Raw genomic sequence first — 12,077 nt, forward strand, 5'->3', positions numbered from 1 at the left:
ACCCCAGCAGAACCAATGTCGACATACGAGCCCATAATATTCATATCCCGAGAAGTCCTAATCTACCAGATCCCACCTCTTCGCTCATCAAAAGGCTATTGCGCGTCAGAGTGGGAGGTCGATAAACCACTCTGGCGCGGTCGGCTACGCGTGCTCGAGATAGGCGCTGACGCGGCAGTCGGCCGCGTTCGCTGCGAACTCCGGTTAGAAGACAACAACACCGGCGAGTTATTTGCCAGCGCGCCATATTTGCCGACGGGAAAGGGCATCGAACAGGTTACTGACTCTAGTCGATTTTTCGTGATCCGGGTTGTGGACGGGGAAAGGCATGCCTATTTAGGGATGGGATTCATGGAGCGGAGCGAGGCGTTAGATTTTAATATTGCGTTGCAGGATTTCAAGAGGTGTGTTTCAGACGTGGGAGGATTAGGCAGGATGCTAACTGGACGAGACATGCGAATCCGAGTGTTGAGATCATACCAAAGAGTGGGACGCAAAAGAACGAGGACGCTAAGGATTATTCGTTGAAGGAAGGACAGACCATTACGATATCGTTCGGGGGGGTGCGACGAACCTGGTTACGAACATGAGTATGCGATGCTAACAAATTATGAGCAGAAAGGAGCTAGTCGTCGGAGATCACCGAATCCTTCGAGTGCGAGGGAAGCCAGCACGCCAGGCGTCGCACTGCCCTTTCTCCCACCTCCGCCATCGGCACAGCAGGTCAGAGACCAATTGCGGACTGCGGCACATGGGACCGAGGAAGACGATGATTTTGGTGATTTCGTGTCATAGTGGGATGGGACAAAATGGGTATGGTTGGGCTTTATTCGCATATTGGGGACATAGGGTGCAACTGCATGGTTATTAATTAAACAAAAACCTGTCTATCGGGAACATGCCAAACACCAGATCACTTTTTCGTGTAAATACTACCAAATCCAATGCCCATACTATGAAAATGCCACAACCATTGTGAGTTTAAAATCGTTTACAATAGTATATTGTCAATCAGGCGCGTCTTGCCTCCGAATCTGTTTGGTACTCTGACCGCCAAGCTTACTATGGCGCCCTTCAAAGGATGCACGGTCTGCAGTTCTTCGAGAGTATCTTTGTCGTTCACGCTCACATATTCGATGTCGTTTTTGTCGAACTTCTCGGTTATGGTCAAGACCACGGCGTCAATGATCTTGTCGGCCGAGGTGTTTTGTCGGTAGACCATGGTCGCGTTCTGGAGACCTTTGAAGATCACAGCCGCGTCTTGTTTAGTTTGGTCGGTCAAATACGCGTTCCGCGAACTCAATGCCAACCCGTTGGCGTCGCGAGATGTAGGTACGACGTGCACGACGGTGCCAGAGCACAGGTCCTGGACCAGACGCTTGACAACCACGGTCTGCTGAACATCTTTCTGGCCAAAATATACCCGATCAGGAGTAACGATGTTGAGCAATTTACTAACAACCGTGGCCACGCCGCGGAAGAAGTGAGGTCGAATTTTGCCCTCCAACTGTTCGGACAGTCCGTGCACGGTCACGAACGCGCCTTTCTGCTCGGCGACATTGAGCGGGATGCCGTTCGGATACATTTCGTCCACGCGTGGCGCAAAAACGACATCGACCCGCGCTCCGTCGTCCCCCTCCAGGGAAGCCAATTGCTCGATGTCGGCATCAAAATCGCGAGGATACGATGCGAGGTCCTCTGAGGGCGCGAACTGGGACGGGTTCACGAAGATTGACACTACTGTCTTGTCGTTCATCCGCATGGACGACTGGACCAGTCGCATATGCCCTGCGTGCAATGCACCCATCGTCGGGACCAAACCCACGGCTAGGCCCTTGACGAGCTGTTCCCGCCTCCAGAACCGAAGTTCTGCAATCGTCCGGAGAATCTGGATCGGAGATTTCGCAGTCTCAGCGGCCTCGGCAGCTGCGGCCACTGTGGAGTTGCATCGGACGGCGTACGCTAGCGGCGGGCGGTTATATGACACAAGCAAGTTGAATTGACGCAGGACTGACCTAGCCAACGGCCAACTGCTTCGTGCGCCCATTGTAGTATTCTCTATATTTGATAATGGCTGTAGGCTGCGTCAGCCCGGCCCGCGCGCAATAAAGCGAAAAAAGGCTTACCACAATAATTGAGCTGTCGATCTACTGCATCGGCTCAGCTTCATACAGGTACATCGATTGGACCAGTAATAACGAATTGCTTCAAGCGTTGTGCACGCGATCAAACAGGGGCAGCGGGAACAGACGAAGTTGGAAAATTTGGGGATTGACTTCACACATCATATAGCGCCACATGTGCCAGAAGCTGCGGCGTGAAAACTGTACCGCTCAACACCATAAAACCTTCCTCGTCCAAGGGTCCTTGCCTCGGTCTCGAGAAAAGAGCACTCGGTAAGTTACTAGTAATCGACTTACCGATAAAGAGCTAATAACAGAGTGGCCACTATATTTTGCTTGCATTTACTTTTGAGCGCCTTTCGGTCTCGCATTTGATAGGCGCATGACTGGCCGGGACGTCTGTGGGTTAGGGACATGCGAGCTGTGCGGCTGGCCATAGGCGATAGCGCCAGCCGTGTTACCAAAATTTGCGTTAGGTAAGTTGAACAGGAAAAAAATATTCTCCTTCAAATGTACAGATCGACATGATTTGTTGCCCACGCCTAATAAAAAGCAAATTATCAACCCTACGTACGCAGCAAGTACGCAAAGTCAGGATGCTTAGGCTATTATTGGTGTCTAATTTATGCCGCGGATGAATCGCGGATGACGCTGGGAGTCAGGTTCAAGCAGTGCCGACACTACTAAATAATTAAGCACTGTGGTTTAATTTATTGTGCGAACATTCAGGGTAAGGATGGCTTTAATGGGCGAAATTGATCAATAGTAAGCATGCATGTGCGCGGAATGAATCTATTATACTTATATTGCTAGGCCGTCGACACCGAAAAGCCACAACGCCGACGAGATGCCATCGGCCATTTTGTCACTGTATCAGCATCCTCTCTTGCATTCAAGAAATGTGGGTTTTGTTGACGGGTCGCTGGGGGGACGCGCGCGGCGAGTAAGGGACGGTCGATTTCTACCGGCGAGTGGATTCGATAGGCCGACGCGTCTAAGACTTATGCAAGGAACGCGTTTGCAGCTAAGGTTTAATCTGCAGGGAAGGCTTGCCATTGGAATTTAGGGACTCATCCTTAAGACCTTAAGCGAGTGCCCGATTCGAATGAAACTCTGGACTGGCTGGCTGTGGGTGCAAACGATTTGTTGGTTCGTGTAAACTATTCCGCGCTCTTCTCAACAATATGAGCTAGTTGATTGGTCCTAGATGAGTGCAAAACCGGAATAGGGGAAAGCAGCAATGAATTGCGTCACAACTAGCTCACGGTCACAGATTGGACAGGTGTGACTCGGGGGCTAGGGTCCGTGCGGCTTGCCTCAAATCCACCACAACCGTCTCCACGAATTACTTAGTGAGGGAACGAGAAGGTGCTGCTTTCAACTAAGCCGTGTCGTGATGTAGCGTGCCGTCATTCTTATTGCTATTGCATCTAGTGCATAGCGATACAGTTTCGGACAGAGCGCCAGTTCATCGCTGCGTCCTCGACGCGTGGGCGACGCGTGATGTTGAGACGAGGCAAGGAGTTGTTGACGGTTTACGCGACTGGAATGTGGGCTCGTGCGCCCCTGCGTCGAGCAGCGAAGACGCGTGAGCCCCTGCGCCCGCCAGATCCGTCTCAATCCGCAGCCGTTGCTACTCCGGTTCGCTCCACTCTTCACCATCGCGCTTCCTAGATTTCCTTCTTCCTCTCTTCTTCTTCTTCACCTCCTCTGCAGTTCTCGCCAAAAGCCGGGCCTCCACTCATTGACCTGTCGCTGCTGCTCGTGTCTGCGTTCCCTCCTTTTGGTTTACTAGCGCGTTGTCGGAATTCGCTCTCGTTCCTTGATTCCGCCGCAATTCACTCTTTTCTGCCACGTCGTTTTTCGTTGTCACTTGCTGTTCGCGCGTCGAAAAATCATACTCCCGTTTTCTCTGCTAACTCTCGAAATGGCTCCACAGCCGCGACATCATCGGCATGCGATCCATGTCCGCGATACTAAGCCTCGGATTGTCGACGAGTACGATTTCGATTTCGACGCTGTCAAGAAAAGCAACCTCGACGAAGTCCAGATCCCCGATATCCTCGACAAGCCCAAGATCGTCCGTCGCCAAGTTTTAACTGTCATCAAGACATTGACGGTTACTAACGGCCGTTCATCGGCGACGGCTTCCGCTGCTGATAGTGTGGAAAAGGCTAGCAAAACAGCTAGCTCAAGTAAGGCTGGTGCCACATCAACCGAAAGTACGACCAGATCCTCAGCTATTTCAATATGTTGTGCTAATCTTATGCAGCCGTCGTCGCATCATCTGCCAGATCATCTGCACGATCATCATTTCGTTCTACAGTCACCATTACAAGCATACACTCGAAGTTAGCTACTGCTACTCCTACTGCATCGGACAAACCCGTTTCATCGTCGGTAGTTGAAGAGGAGACTACGTCTGCTACTCCTACGACAAAAGAAATTAAGTCAACCATTGCGACTTCCACTGCTGCGGCATCCTCAGCATCCCTCGTCACCGACAACGCTGTCCCAACTTCGTCTGGCCATTCGACCTTGCTTACTGTTGTCACGTCCAGTTCTGCCTCATCATCCCTCGCTGCTTCTACACTTGCAGGCTCGACCACAGCTTCTTCAGCGTCCTCTGCTGCTTCTGAATCGTCGACATCGCTCGGCAGCGCCAGTTTCTCCACCGGCGACAATAGCAACGGCAGCACAGATGAGTCATCGTCAACTTCCTCTGGTTCTTTGTCTACGGGGGCGCGAGCTGGCATCGCCATCGGTGTCATTGTCGCCGCAATCTTGATCTTCGTCTTTGCCTTTTTATTTGTCCGCCGTATGAAGCAGCGTCGCCAGGAACAGAATGCAAACGAGAAAACGGCTGCTGCGTCATCTTCGTTCAGTGGCCCAAGTAGCACTGCCTACCCAGCTGCTGCTCACCCTGCGACTGAGAAACCACCTCGTCTATCGATCCGTGTATCTCGACCTGTTTCTGGGTTGCTTCCCCTTTCGCTGCTCTCTGGCCGCGCAACCCGGACGTCGACTGGCGCTTTACATTCTAGTGCTAATGGAGATGCGGCTAGCGGCTACGCCAAGATGTCATCGCCGCCGGCTTCAATCCGTAGTAGCACTGGAAGCGTGTCATCTATCAATAAGGGCGTTGAGGCCTCATACACCGGCGCTGCCGCAACTGCCGGTTCCGGTTCCGGTTCCCCAGCCTCATCCTACGCTTCATCCGTTTCCAGCAAGTCGTCTGGAAATGACTCGCCCGTGCTCGTCATTCCCGCTCCCCAAGATCCGTTCTCGCCCGCTGCAACAGCAGCAGCAGCAGCAGCAGCTGGTGCTTCTGCCTCCGCCTCCCCCTCGACCTCCAATGTACATCGTGCCATCATGGATTTCGTTCCGACAATGCACGACGAGCTTGCTCTAAAAGATGGCCAGCTCGTCCGTGTCCTGCACGAGTACGACGACGGCTGGGCCCTCTGCGTCAAGCTCGATCGTAGCGCGCAGGGTGTCTGCCCACGAAGCTGTCTCTCTGTTCGTGCGCTCCGGCCACGACCAAAGCGAGGTGTCAAGGGCACCGATGCTGCCCCTGTCGCTGCCGCCAGCAACCACGTGAAGGCTACCGAGCGGAGTATCACGAATCTGCCAGCCGTGAACACCGAGGCTGCGAACGCCAACAAGTCGCGACCAGGCATGGCTCAGAAAATGCCATCAACACCAACTATCCAGGTCTTTGCACCAGATAGTGAGCGGCCGTTTGAAGTAGCGTGATAGCGGTGGAGGGGAACTGTGCACGGGAGATTGTATGATTTTGTGGATGAGCGGGGTTTGGCTTAATTTCATTTTGTATTGTTGTTTAGTTTGGGTTTTTAGGTACTAGAATATACGCTTTGGTTCGCGCGACTGAAGTGGTTTGGAATTTGGTTTTGATATCGCGACATTTTTTTTCTTGGTGTCTAAAGAACTATTTTGTGGTTTTTCCCATTTCGTCATGGTTTCCATAATGAGATTTATGCCTGGACATGTGTTCCTATTACGTGAAATTTTTATGTATCTCGATTGAAAGAATGCGAACCCGAGAAATTAGTCGCTCGGTATTTTACCATAACTTACCTGAATTAATAAAAAATGAGATGTTTCAAAATTGAGCGCACTCCACAGGCAATGCCTAATCGATCAAATGACTTCTGGTGAAGGTTTCAATCTGTCCCGCAAAGGACAGACTCCTAACCCTATGCCCAGTGAGCACTGACCAGCCGTCGGTTGTTACCCGGTTCTGTGTGAATCAAAACAAAGAATTTCGACGAAGGGTAAACAAAACGTACATTGGCTGTTCTCGGATCAAATTCGTGGCCCACAGCTCGCGCGCGAGTCGGTACTGATTCTAGAGACCAGATCATTTTTGCTGTTGTTCTTACAGAACAGACGTGGTCTTTTTTGAGAGGAAACTAGAGCAACTGGTACATATTGAGGGAGCGGTGTTTTGTTCGATATCACGAGGCATAAGTAAAAAAAAAAATGCCGAGAGCGAAGAGCGCTAGCACGACAGCGGGCAGGGTCGTCGCGAAGAAGACCGTGCCCAAGAAACTAACAGCTGCGAAGACCAAAATGGGGACGTTATCGGCGCTCGTAAATTCTACGGACGACGAAGGTCAGGGTGAGGACGGTGACAGTGACGACAGTGAACGGGAGGTGGAAGTCGAGGTCAAGAAGAGCACAGGAAAGGCCAGGGCGAATAAGGGAAAGAATATGGCTAATGCGACCAAGAGACGGACCAAGGGCAATAGCGACGATGTGGAAATGCGTGACGCCGCGCAACATGATAAGGCGACCGAGAATGGTAAATGTCGCGCCTTTAATTCATTCTACAATGGGCTAATAGTGCTCAAGGTCCGAAGAACAAAAGAGTGAAGTCGACACCGCTCGCTCCAGTGACCAACACGGCAGGCATCCCATCCTCAACTTCCCAATCATCAGTCACAAAGCCCAGATCAACGAAACCAGCTGCCAAGCCGCGCACACCGAAGCTCGAATATATTCCCGAAACACAGAATGCATACGATAACGACCCGATGTCGCCTGCAGCTGATGTAGAGCAAATCAAAGAGCGATCTGAAGGGAGCGACAAGGACGAGACACTTAGGGAACATTATAAGGCGCTGCAAGCTCGCTTTGCACAGTTATCCGAGCTACGAGAGACGGTGGCCGAAGCTGCACTGTCATCTTACCGCGAGTCAGCCGAACGCAGATACGCAGCCGCTGACGAATTAATAACCACACTCCGAGAAGAATTGCGCGAGCGATCTAAGCAAATTAAAGAGATGAGCTCACGCGTTGAGGAAGCAGCCAAAGTTGAAAGCGATCTTGAAGAATTAGAAAAGACGGCTGAGAAACTGCGGCAAGAGAATGCCGTTTTGCAGAGCAAACTGCTCGCCCGCGGTAGCACCGTTGCCGCGACGGGTAGCAGTAGCGCAGTCCCGCAACTGAAAGAAGACTTGTTTTCCGATCTCAGTGGTTTGATCATTCGCGACGTGCGGGTAGAGGACGACAAGACAGTGTACGACTGCCTGCAGACGGGTCGCAACGGCGCGTTCCATTATAAGATGTCGATTCCTCGGATCACGACTGATGCCGGACTTGCACATGGATCGGCAACTGCGAATGGAAGTGGCGGAGGATACGAGGACACAGAAATCACGTTCGTGCCGATGCTGGATGACAAACGAGACGCGCTGTTGATGTCACTTTTGCCGGATTACTTCACAGAGCCATTGACGTTTATGAGAAGCGCGGCAGCACAGTGTTATTGGAAGATTTCGCAGGCCCTGCAGAGGAAGTTGTGATGTACGATACGACGGAGAACATAGGATTGATACCTTGCGGTCTTTGTATTGCTTAAGAATGGCGGTGTGATTCTATCAAGTCTATGCTCAATTATAAATGCAATGTCAACAAGCCCATCCTTTCCCATAATATTTGTACACTTCATAATGCAATCAATAAGTGATAGTTATATTACAATGCGCGTCCTCGTCCGTTCGTTGATCCTTAGTCACGTTTCGTGCTCGCGTACCCGGTGCCGAAAATGCTGAAATCCGGCGCAATTCCGGCAGCGATAGCTTTCCGCATGGCCGACCGTGCACGCGCCCGCTGGGGAAACACAATGACGAGGAAATAAAACGCGGCAACACCGAACGCGACAACGGCAGATGCAACGCAGTAACACAGAATCACAAACGACGAAACGCTCTTGTCTGCCTGTTTCGGCGCTCGCGCGGCGGGGAACCAGCGTACGTTGAACTGCAAAGTCAATTCGTCGCCAATGATAGTCCGCTTGGTTGACGTCGGATCGATGGGGTATGCGACCGCGGAGGTAATGTTCGCGCCTGCGTTCTTGCTTGGCCTGCCGTTTATGAGTGCGTCTACGTATGTGAAGACGATATTGAATTTAGTAGCAATGTCGAGATGTGATTGTTCGAGCTTGCCCTGCACCGAAAACACGACCGGGGCGAACAGATTCTCGCTTCCCAAGCGTGCTGGAATTTGGCAACTTAGCGGCGCATCCTGATGAACGTATAGCTGCAGCAGATGATACGTCTCGTCCAGGACAAGAAAAGTGCAGTTCACTTTGTGGTCACTGTCAACACCAAACTCGAATGACAGCGGGCGATTGGTCTCTTTGCAGATTGGAAATGGGCTGTACATAATCATGCCGGTGTCCGCATCCGTGATGTGCTCGCCGGCGTCGATTTCCCGACGCATGCAGGCAAGGTCGAGACGCGACTTGGGCTTGTAGCCCGTGCCTTCGACGATCGGCAGTGACACTCGCTTGACGGGCTTCGATTGCCGTCGCCCATCTTCGGGCTTATCTTCGCGCCTCGGGATTTCGACCTCGTCGTGGTCGTGATCTTCTTCGTCTTTGGCCTTGGCTGGAATATTGCCGTCATTTGGGACTTCGGCTACCTTGACCACGTTTTTCACCACCTTTGTCATCTTCTCCTCACTCTGTTCACCATTCGCGCGCTCTTCCAGCCCATTCTGTAGCTCGTCTGTTTCTTCAGCGCGGCCAACATCTCCGTTTGCCGGCGTATCCGCGCTAGTCTTTGTGTTGTCCGCCGGCGATTGCAAATCCCGTTCCGATGGCCGTCCTTCGTCTTCAATTGCATTCGTTCCGGATTCCTCGAGCGAACCCTTGTCGCCGGCACGCCCCTGTAGTTGTGTGGTCGACGACCCGGCCGCTGCGGGTGTAGTAGCTGCATCATCGTGGACATTCACAATCGGTACCTTCTGATCCGGTATTATATCCTGTTCTGCCGCATTCACGAAGTGTCCTGTGATCAGGCATGCACCAGCTAGGGACAACGCTGACATCTGAGCGTAATTTGTCCGTATTATTTGCTGATTGCGGTGCTGGGGCGCTGATAATAACGGTAACAGCGAAACGAGGAGGATCTTGAGTGGCTGCATTGTCGCAGATGCCAATGGTCCTACACCGAGGGTAAATACTATAGTAATAGTAACGGGACCAATACTAAATAATTAGGTGCACTGGTAGGTACGAAAGTCGTGAATGGGACGATAGATTATTGCTCCGCCTATGCGTCTCCAATGATGATTTGTGTGGGAGCATGACGCCGTGAACGGCACGACGACTTTGAGCCTCATCAACTCCGCATCCTCAAGATGAAATATAACCTTTGCGCTCCAAAAGTTCTGCAGTTAACGAGCTACGCTGAGGATCTGTACCTTGGAGAAACACCACAAAAGATAAGATCGCGTAAAATATTTGCGGCACGAACGGATAATCGTCCAGTATGACACTTCGCACCGCGGCGACGGTGCTCACGAGCGACTTGCTAGTCACCGCCTCAACGAAGTCCTTGATCCTACGAGGCACGTCACCAACACTACTGCGCAGGTTCTTCATTCTCTCCTCGATAAATAGGCATGCACCGTCGATTCCAACTTTCTGTATCAAGACTTTACCAACGGGATCGGGACGCCTCCACAGTTCACGGATCGTCACGGTTCCATCCACACGACCACATCTCTCGACCACAATACCGCTCACAAAGGCGGCGGTAATGACGTCGGGCGTGACGTGTGCTCAGAAGCGAGCATACTCAACGCACAAAGATGGCGCTGCCTCATTTCATTCTGCGGAGACTGCCGCTTCAGAGGGTACCGTTGCGAGAGCATGGAATGGGACAAAGCGCGCATTTTCATTTTCGTTTTACACCGTCTTTGTCGCGGCAGGGTTTGTTGCTGCGGTAAGTTGATTTTTTTTTTGAAATATTTGTGATCTGGCGGCTAAAGAAGGCCAGTGCTACGTCATTTGGAGTTTAATCCAAACGTTCGTTCTTCCATCCGGCGACGTACAAGTTTTCAATCACTCCACCGAGGTCGTAAAGCGAAATCCCGAGTGCCAGAGGCTGATAGGCCCTCGTATGACTTTCCACGGCGAATCAGCTGGCACGAATCGGTGGACGCGAAACCGGCCGGTTGCGTCTAGTCGAGTGATGGATCAGTTCGGAAACGAGCATATTTTGATGCGTTATATTGTTGAGGGAGATCTCGGGCGTGGTATAGTGCAGTTGGATTTGACTAAGAAGAGCGGGGACCAGAAGTTCGATTATCGATATTTGCACGTGCATGTCGGTGGTATGTGCCCACAGTTGGTGATGGGTGGAAACGGACGACTAATGTGGATTGTAGACACGATTGTTCGAGTAATCGATGATCCGACTAAGAAGACTAAGCCGAAAGGGAAGGTGTCGTTTATGGGCGTGACGGTGTTTTAAGCCGATGCAAGAGGGTGAGTCGTCTGCTCAGGACCAGCAAATGTTGAAAGTCGTTTCGCATAGTGTGGCCCTGCGCGCTGGAAATGTATCTGAATGGAGGCGGTGTCATAGCCAACGAGGATCTCCGCTGCTCGCACTCGTGCGCTACAATGTCTGTTAAATGACCGCTGCTGCGGTAGTAGTAGAGCCTCTACGTCGAAGCCAATGCCCGCCAGTACAATAGCATACAGCGCACGTTAATGATCATAGACGGAGGTGTCGAGCTTGTAGCAGGTCTATCGCTTAACATAGTTACGTCTAGTCAAAAGTGTTCAGAACTGCTTAGTTGTTGTATCACGTCCGTGCCATCTGGTTGAGATTGGCCGGGATCTACGTAGCCTTGCATTCGCTTCACGTATATAGCCATAAATGCAGGCTATGGGAGATGTATACTCCACCGCTGTTACGACTCGATTTGTAGAAGAATATGAATGATCAAAACATGGATAAATGTCAAGGATATGCACAAGCACGACATTGAGTGAGCAAGTTGCTGGTGTGCAGCCGCTAATTTGCCATCACGAGCTAGGTTTCTTATGACTAGTGCGAACTTACGATGACATTTATAGCCATATTCACGCTAGAGGACGGACGCCATGCTACACTAGGCATAGCTTGACTGAGCGTAGGGGCGAAGTAGTGCCTCCGCCGCACGCGGCGAACTGTTGGTTGGCGTGCATATCCCTTCCCAAAGATTTCCGCGGGCTGAGCAACTTCATGGGTACCTTCGACAACTCCTTCACCGCCTACAAATCGCCGACTGCTCTCTCGTTCTCGTTCGTGCGCGAGTCGACAGCATGCCAGCTCTGTCTTTAGGCCGGCATAAAAAGATCTCGGGCTCGGAGACGGCTGCTGGCCCGATTTCCAGCGACAACTCGCCTCCCAGCGAGTCTCCGCGGGATCAGTCGCGGCCGCCATCTCGAATAGGTCGTCGCGGTCGGTCGGCCTCTCATTCACTTGCTGTGTCCTTCTCCGCCTCGCGCTCGCTCTCCGCCGATTCTTCCGCCGCATCTGTCCGTTCCCGGTCGCGAAACAGCTCGACGACGTCATTCTTCTCCCGGTTCAGACGCTCATCGGCTTCCACGACGGGCAGTGATGGCCAATCAGGGCCATCGACACCGACCGATTC

General features: G+C 51.9%; 6 protein-coding genes across 6 annotated transcripts; 4 read left to right on the plus strand and 2 right to left on the minus strand.

Annotated features, from left to right (window-relative positions):
- Positions 1–15: 15 nt before the first annotated feature.
- POJ06DRAFT_265876 (uncharacterized protein) lies at positions 16–795 on the plus strand (the record flags this gene model as incomplete). The annotated part of the gene is made up of 3 exons (XM_056189111.1): positions 16–404; positions 452–563; positions 619–795. 3 exons carry the CDS (start codon positions 16–18, stop codon positions 793–795), a joined length of 678 nt encoding a protein of 225 aa, XP_056046466.1.
- Positions 792–2,356, minus strand: POJ06DRAFT_60968 (Pantoate-beta-alanine ligase). The gene has a single exon (XM_056191270.1). It carries the CDS (start codon positions 2,045–2,047, stop codon positions 992–994), a length of 1,056 nt encoding a protein of 351 aa, XP_056046467.1. The 5' UTR covers positions 2,048–2,356; the 3' UTR covers positions 792–991.
- Positions 2,357–3,835: 1,479 nt separating this feature from the next.
- On the plus strand, positions 3,836–6,309 carry POJ06DRAFT_246331 (uncharacterized protein). The gene is made up of 2 exons (XM_056186775.1): positions 3,836–4,345; positions 4,396–6,309. Exons 1-2 carry the CDS (start codon positions 4,051–4,053, stop codon positions 5,877–5,879), a joined length of 1,779 nt encoding a protein of 592 aa, XP_056046468.1. The 5' UTR covers positions 3,836–4,050; the 3' UTR covers positions 5,880–6,309.
- A 35-nt stretch (positions 6,310–6,344) lies between these two features.
- Positions 6,345–8,054, plus strand: POJ06DRAFT_61021 (chromosome segregation protein Csm1/Pcs1-domain-containing protein). Its single transcript, XM_056191273.1, has 2 exons — positions 6,345–6,948; positions 6,999–8,054. The coding sequence occupies exons 1-2, from the start codon at positions 6,627–6,629 to the stop codon at positions 7,949–7,951; spliced, it is 1,275 nt and encodes a 424-aa protein (XP_056046469.1). The 5' UTR covers positions 6,345–6,626; the 3' UTR covers positions 7,952–8,054.
- POJ06DRAFT_61024 (uncharacterized protein) lies at positions 8,054–9,710 on the minus strand. The gene has a single exon (XM_056191274.1). The coding sequence runs from the start codon at positions 9,573–9,575 to the stop codon at positions 8,157–8,159; it is 1,419 nt and encodes a 472-aa protein (XP_056046470.1). The 5' UTR covers positions 9,576–9,710; the 3' UTR covers positions 8,054–8,156.
- Positions 9,711–10,192: 482 nt separating this feature from the next.
- POJ06DRAFT_235961 (TIM21-domain-containing protein) lies at positions 10,193–10,909 on the plus strand (the record flags this gene model as incomplete). The annotated part of the gene is made up of 3 exons (XM_056185867.1): positions 10,193–10,378; positions 10,433–10,769; positions 10,824–10,909. The coding sequence occupies 3 exons, from the start codon at positions 10,193–10,195 to the stop codon at positions 10,907–10,909; spliced, it is 609 nt and encodes a 202-aa protein (XP_056046471.1).
- Positions 10,910–12,077: the final 1,168 nt, after the last annotated feature.

Source organism: Lipomyces tetrasporus (assembly GCF_029532465.1).
Source record: "Lipomyces tetrasporus strain NRRL Y-64009 chromosome Unknown POJ06scaffold_2, whole genome shotgun sequence".
Taxonomy (NCBI): domain Eukaryota; kingdom Fungi; phylum Ascomycota; class Lipomycetes; order Lipomycetales; family Lipomycetaceae; genus Lipomyces; species Lipomyces tetrasporus.

What these genes read in the sequence shown, in the direction of transcription:
- POJ06DRAFT_60968 (XM_056191270.1), bottom strand. Translation starts at nt 2,047, where the DNA reads ATGGGCGCACGAAGCAGTTGGCCGTTGGCTAGGTCAGTCCTGCGTCAA.
- POJ06DRAFT_246331 (XM_056186775.1), top strand. Translation starts at nt 4,051, where the DNA reads ATGGCTCCACAGCCGCGACATCATCGGCATGCGATCCATGTCCGCGAT. An exon ending in TGGTGCCACATCAACCGAAA is followed by an intron (nt 4,346 to 4,395) that starts GTACGACCAGAT and finishes AATCTTATGCAG; the next exon opens with CCGTCGTCGCATCATCTGCC.
- POJ06DRAFT_61021 (XM_056191273.1), top strand. Translation starts at nt 6,627, where the DNA reads ATGCCGAGAGCGAAGAGCGCTAGCACGACAGCGGGCAGGGTCGTCGCG. An exon ending in TGATAAGGCGACCGAGAATG is followed by an intron (nt 6,949 to 6,998) that starts GTAAATGTCGCG and finishes ATAGTGCTCAAG; the next exon opens with GTCCGAAGAACAAAAGAGTG.
- POJ06DRAFT_61024 (XM_056191274.1), bottom strand. Translation starts at nt 9,575, where the DNA reads ATGCAGCCACTCAAGATCCTCCTCGTTTCGCTGTTACCGTTATTATCA.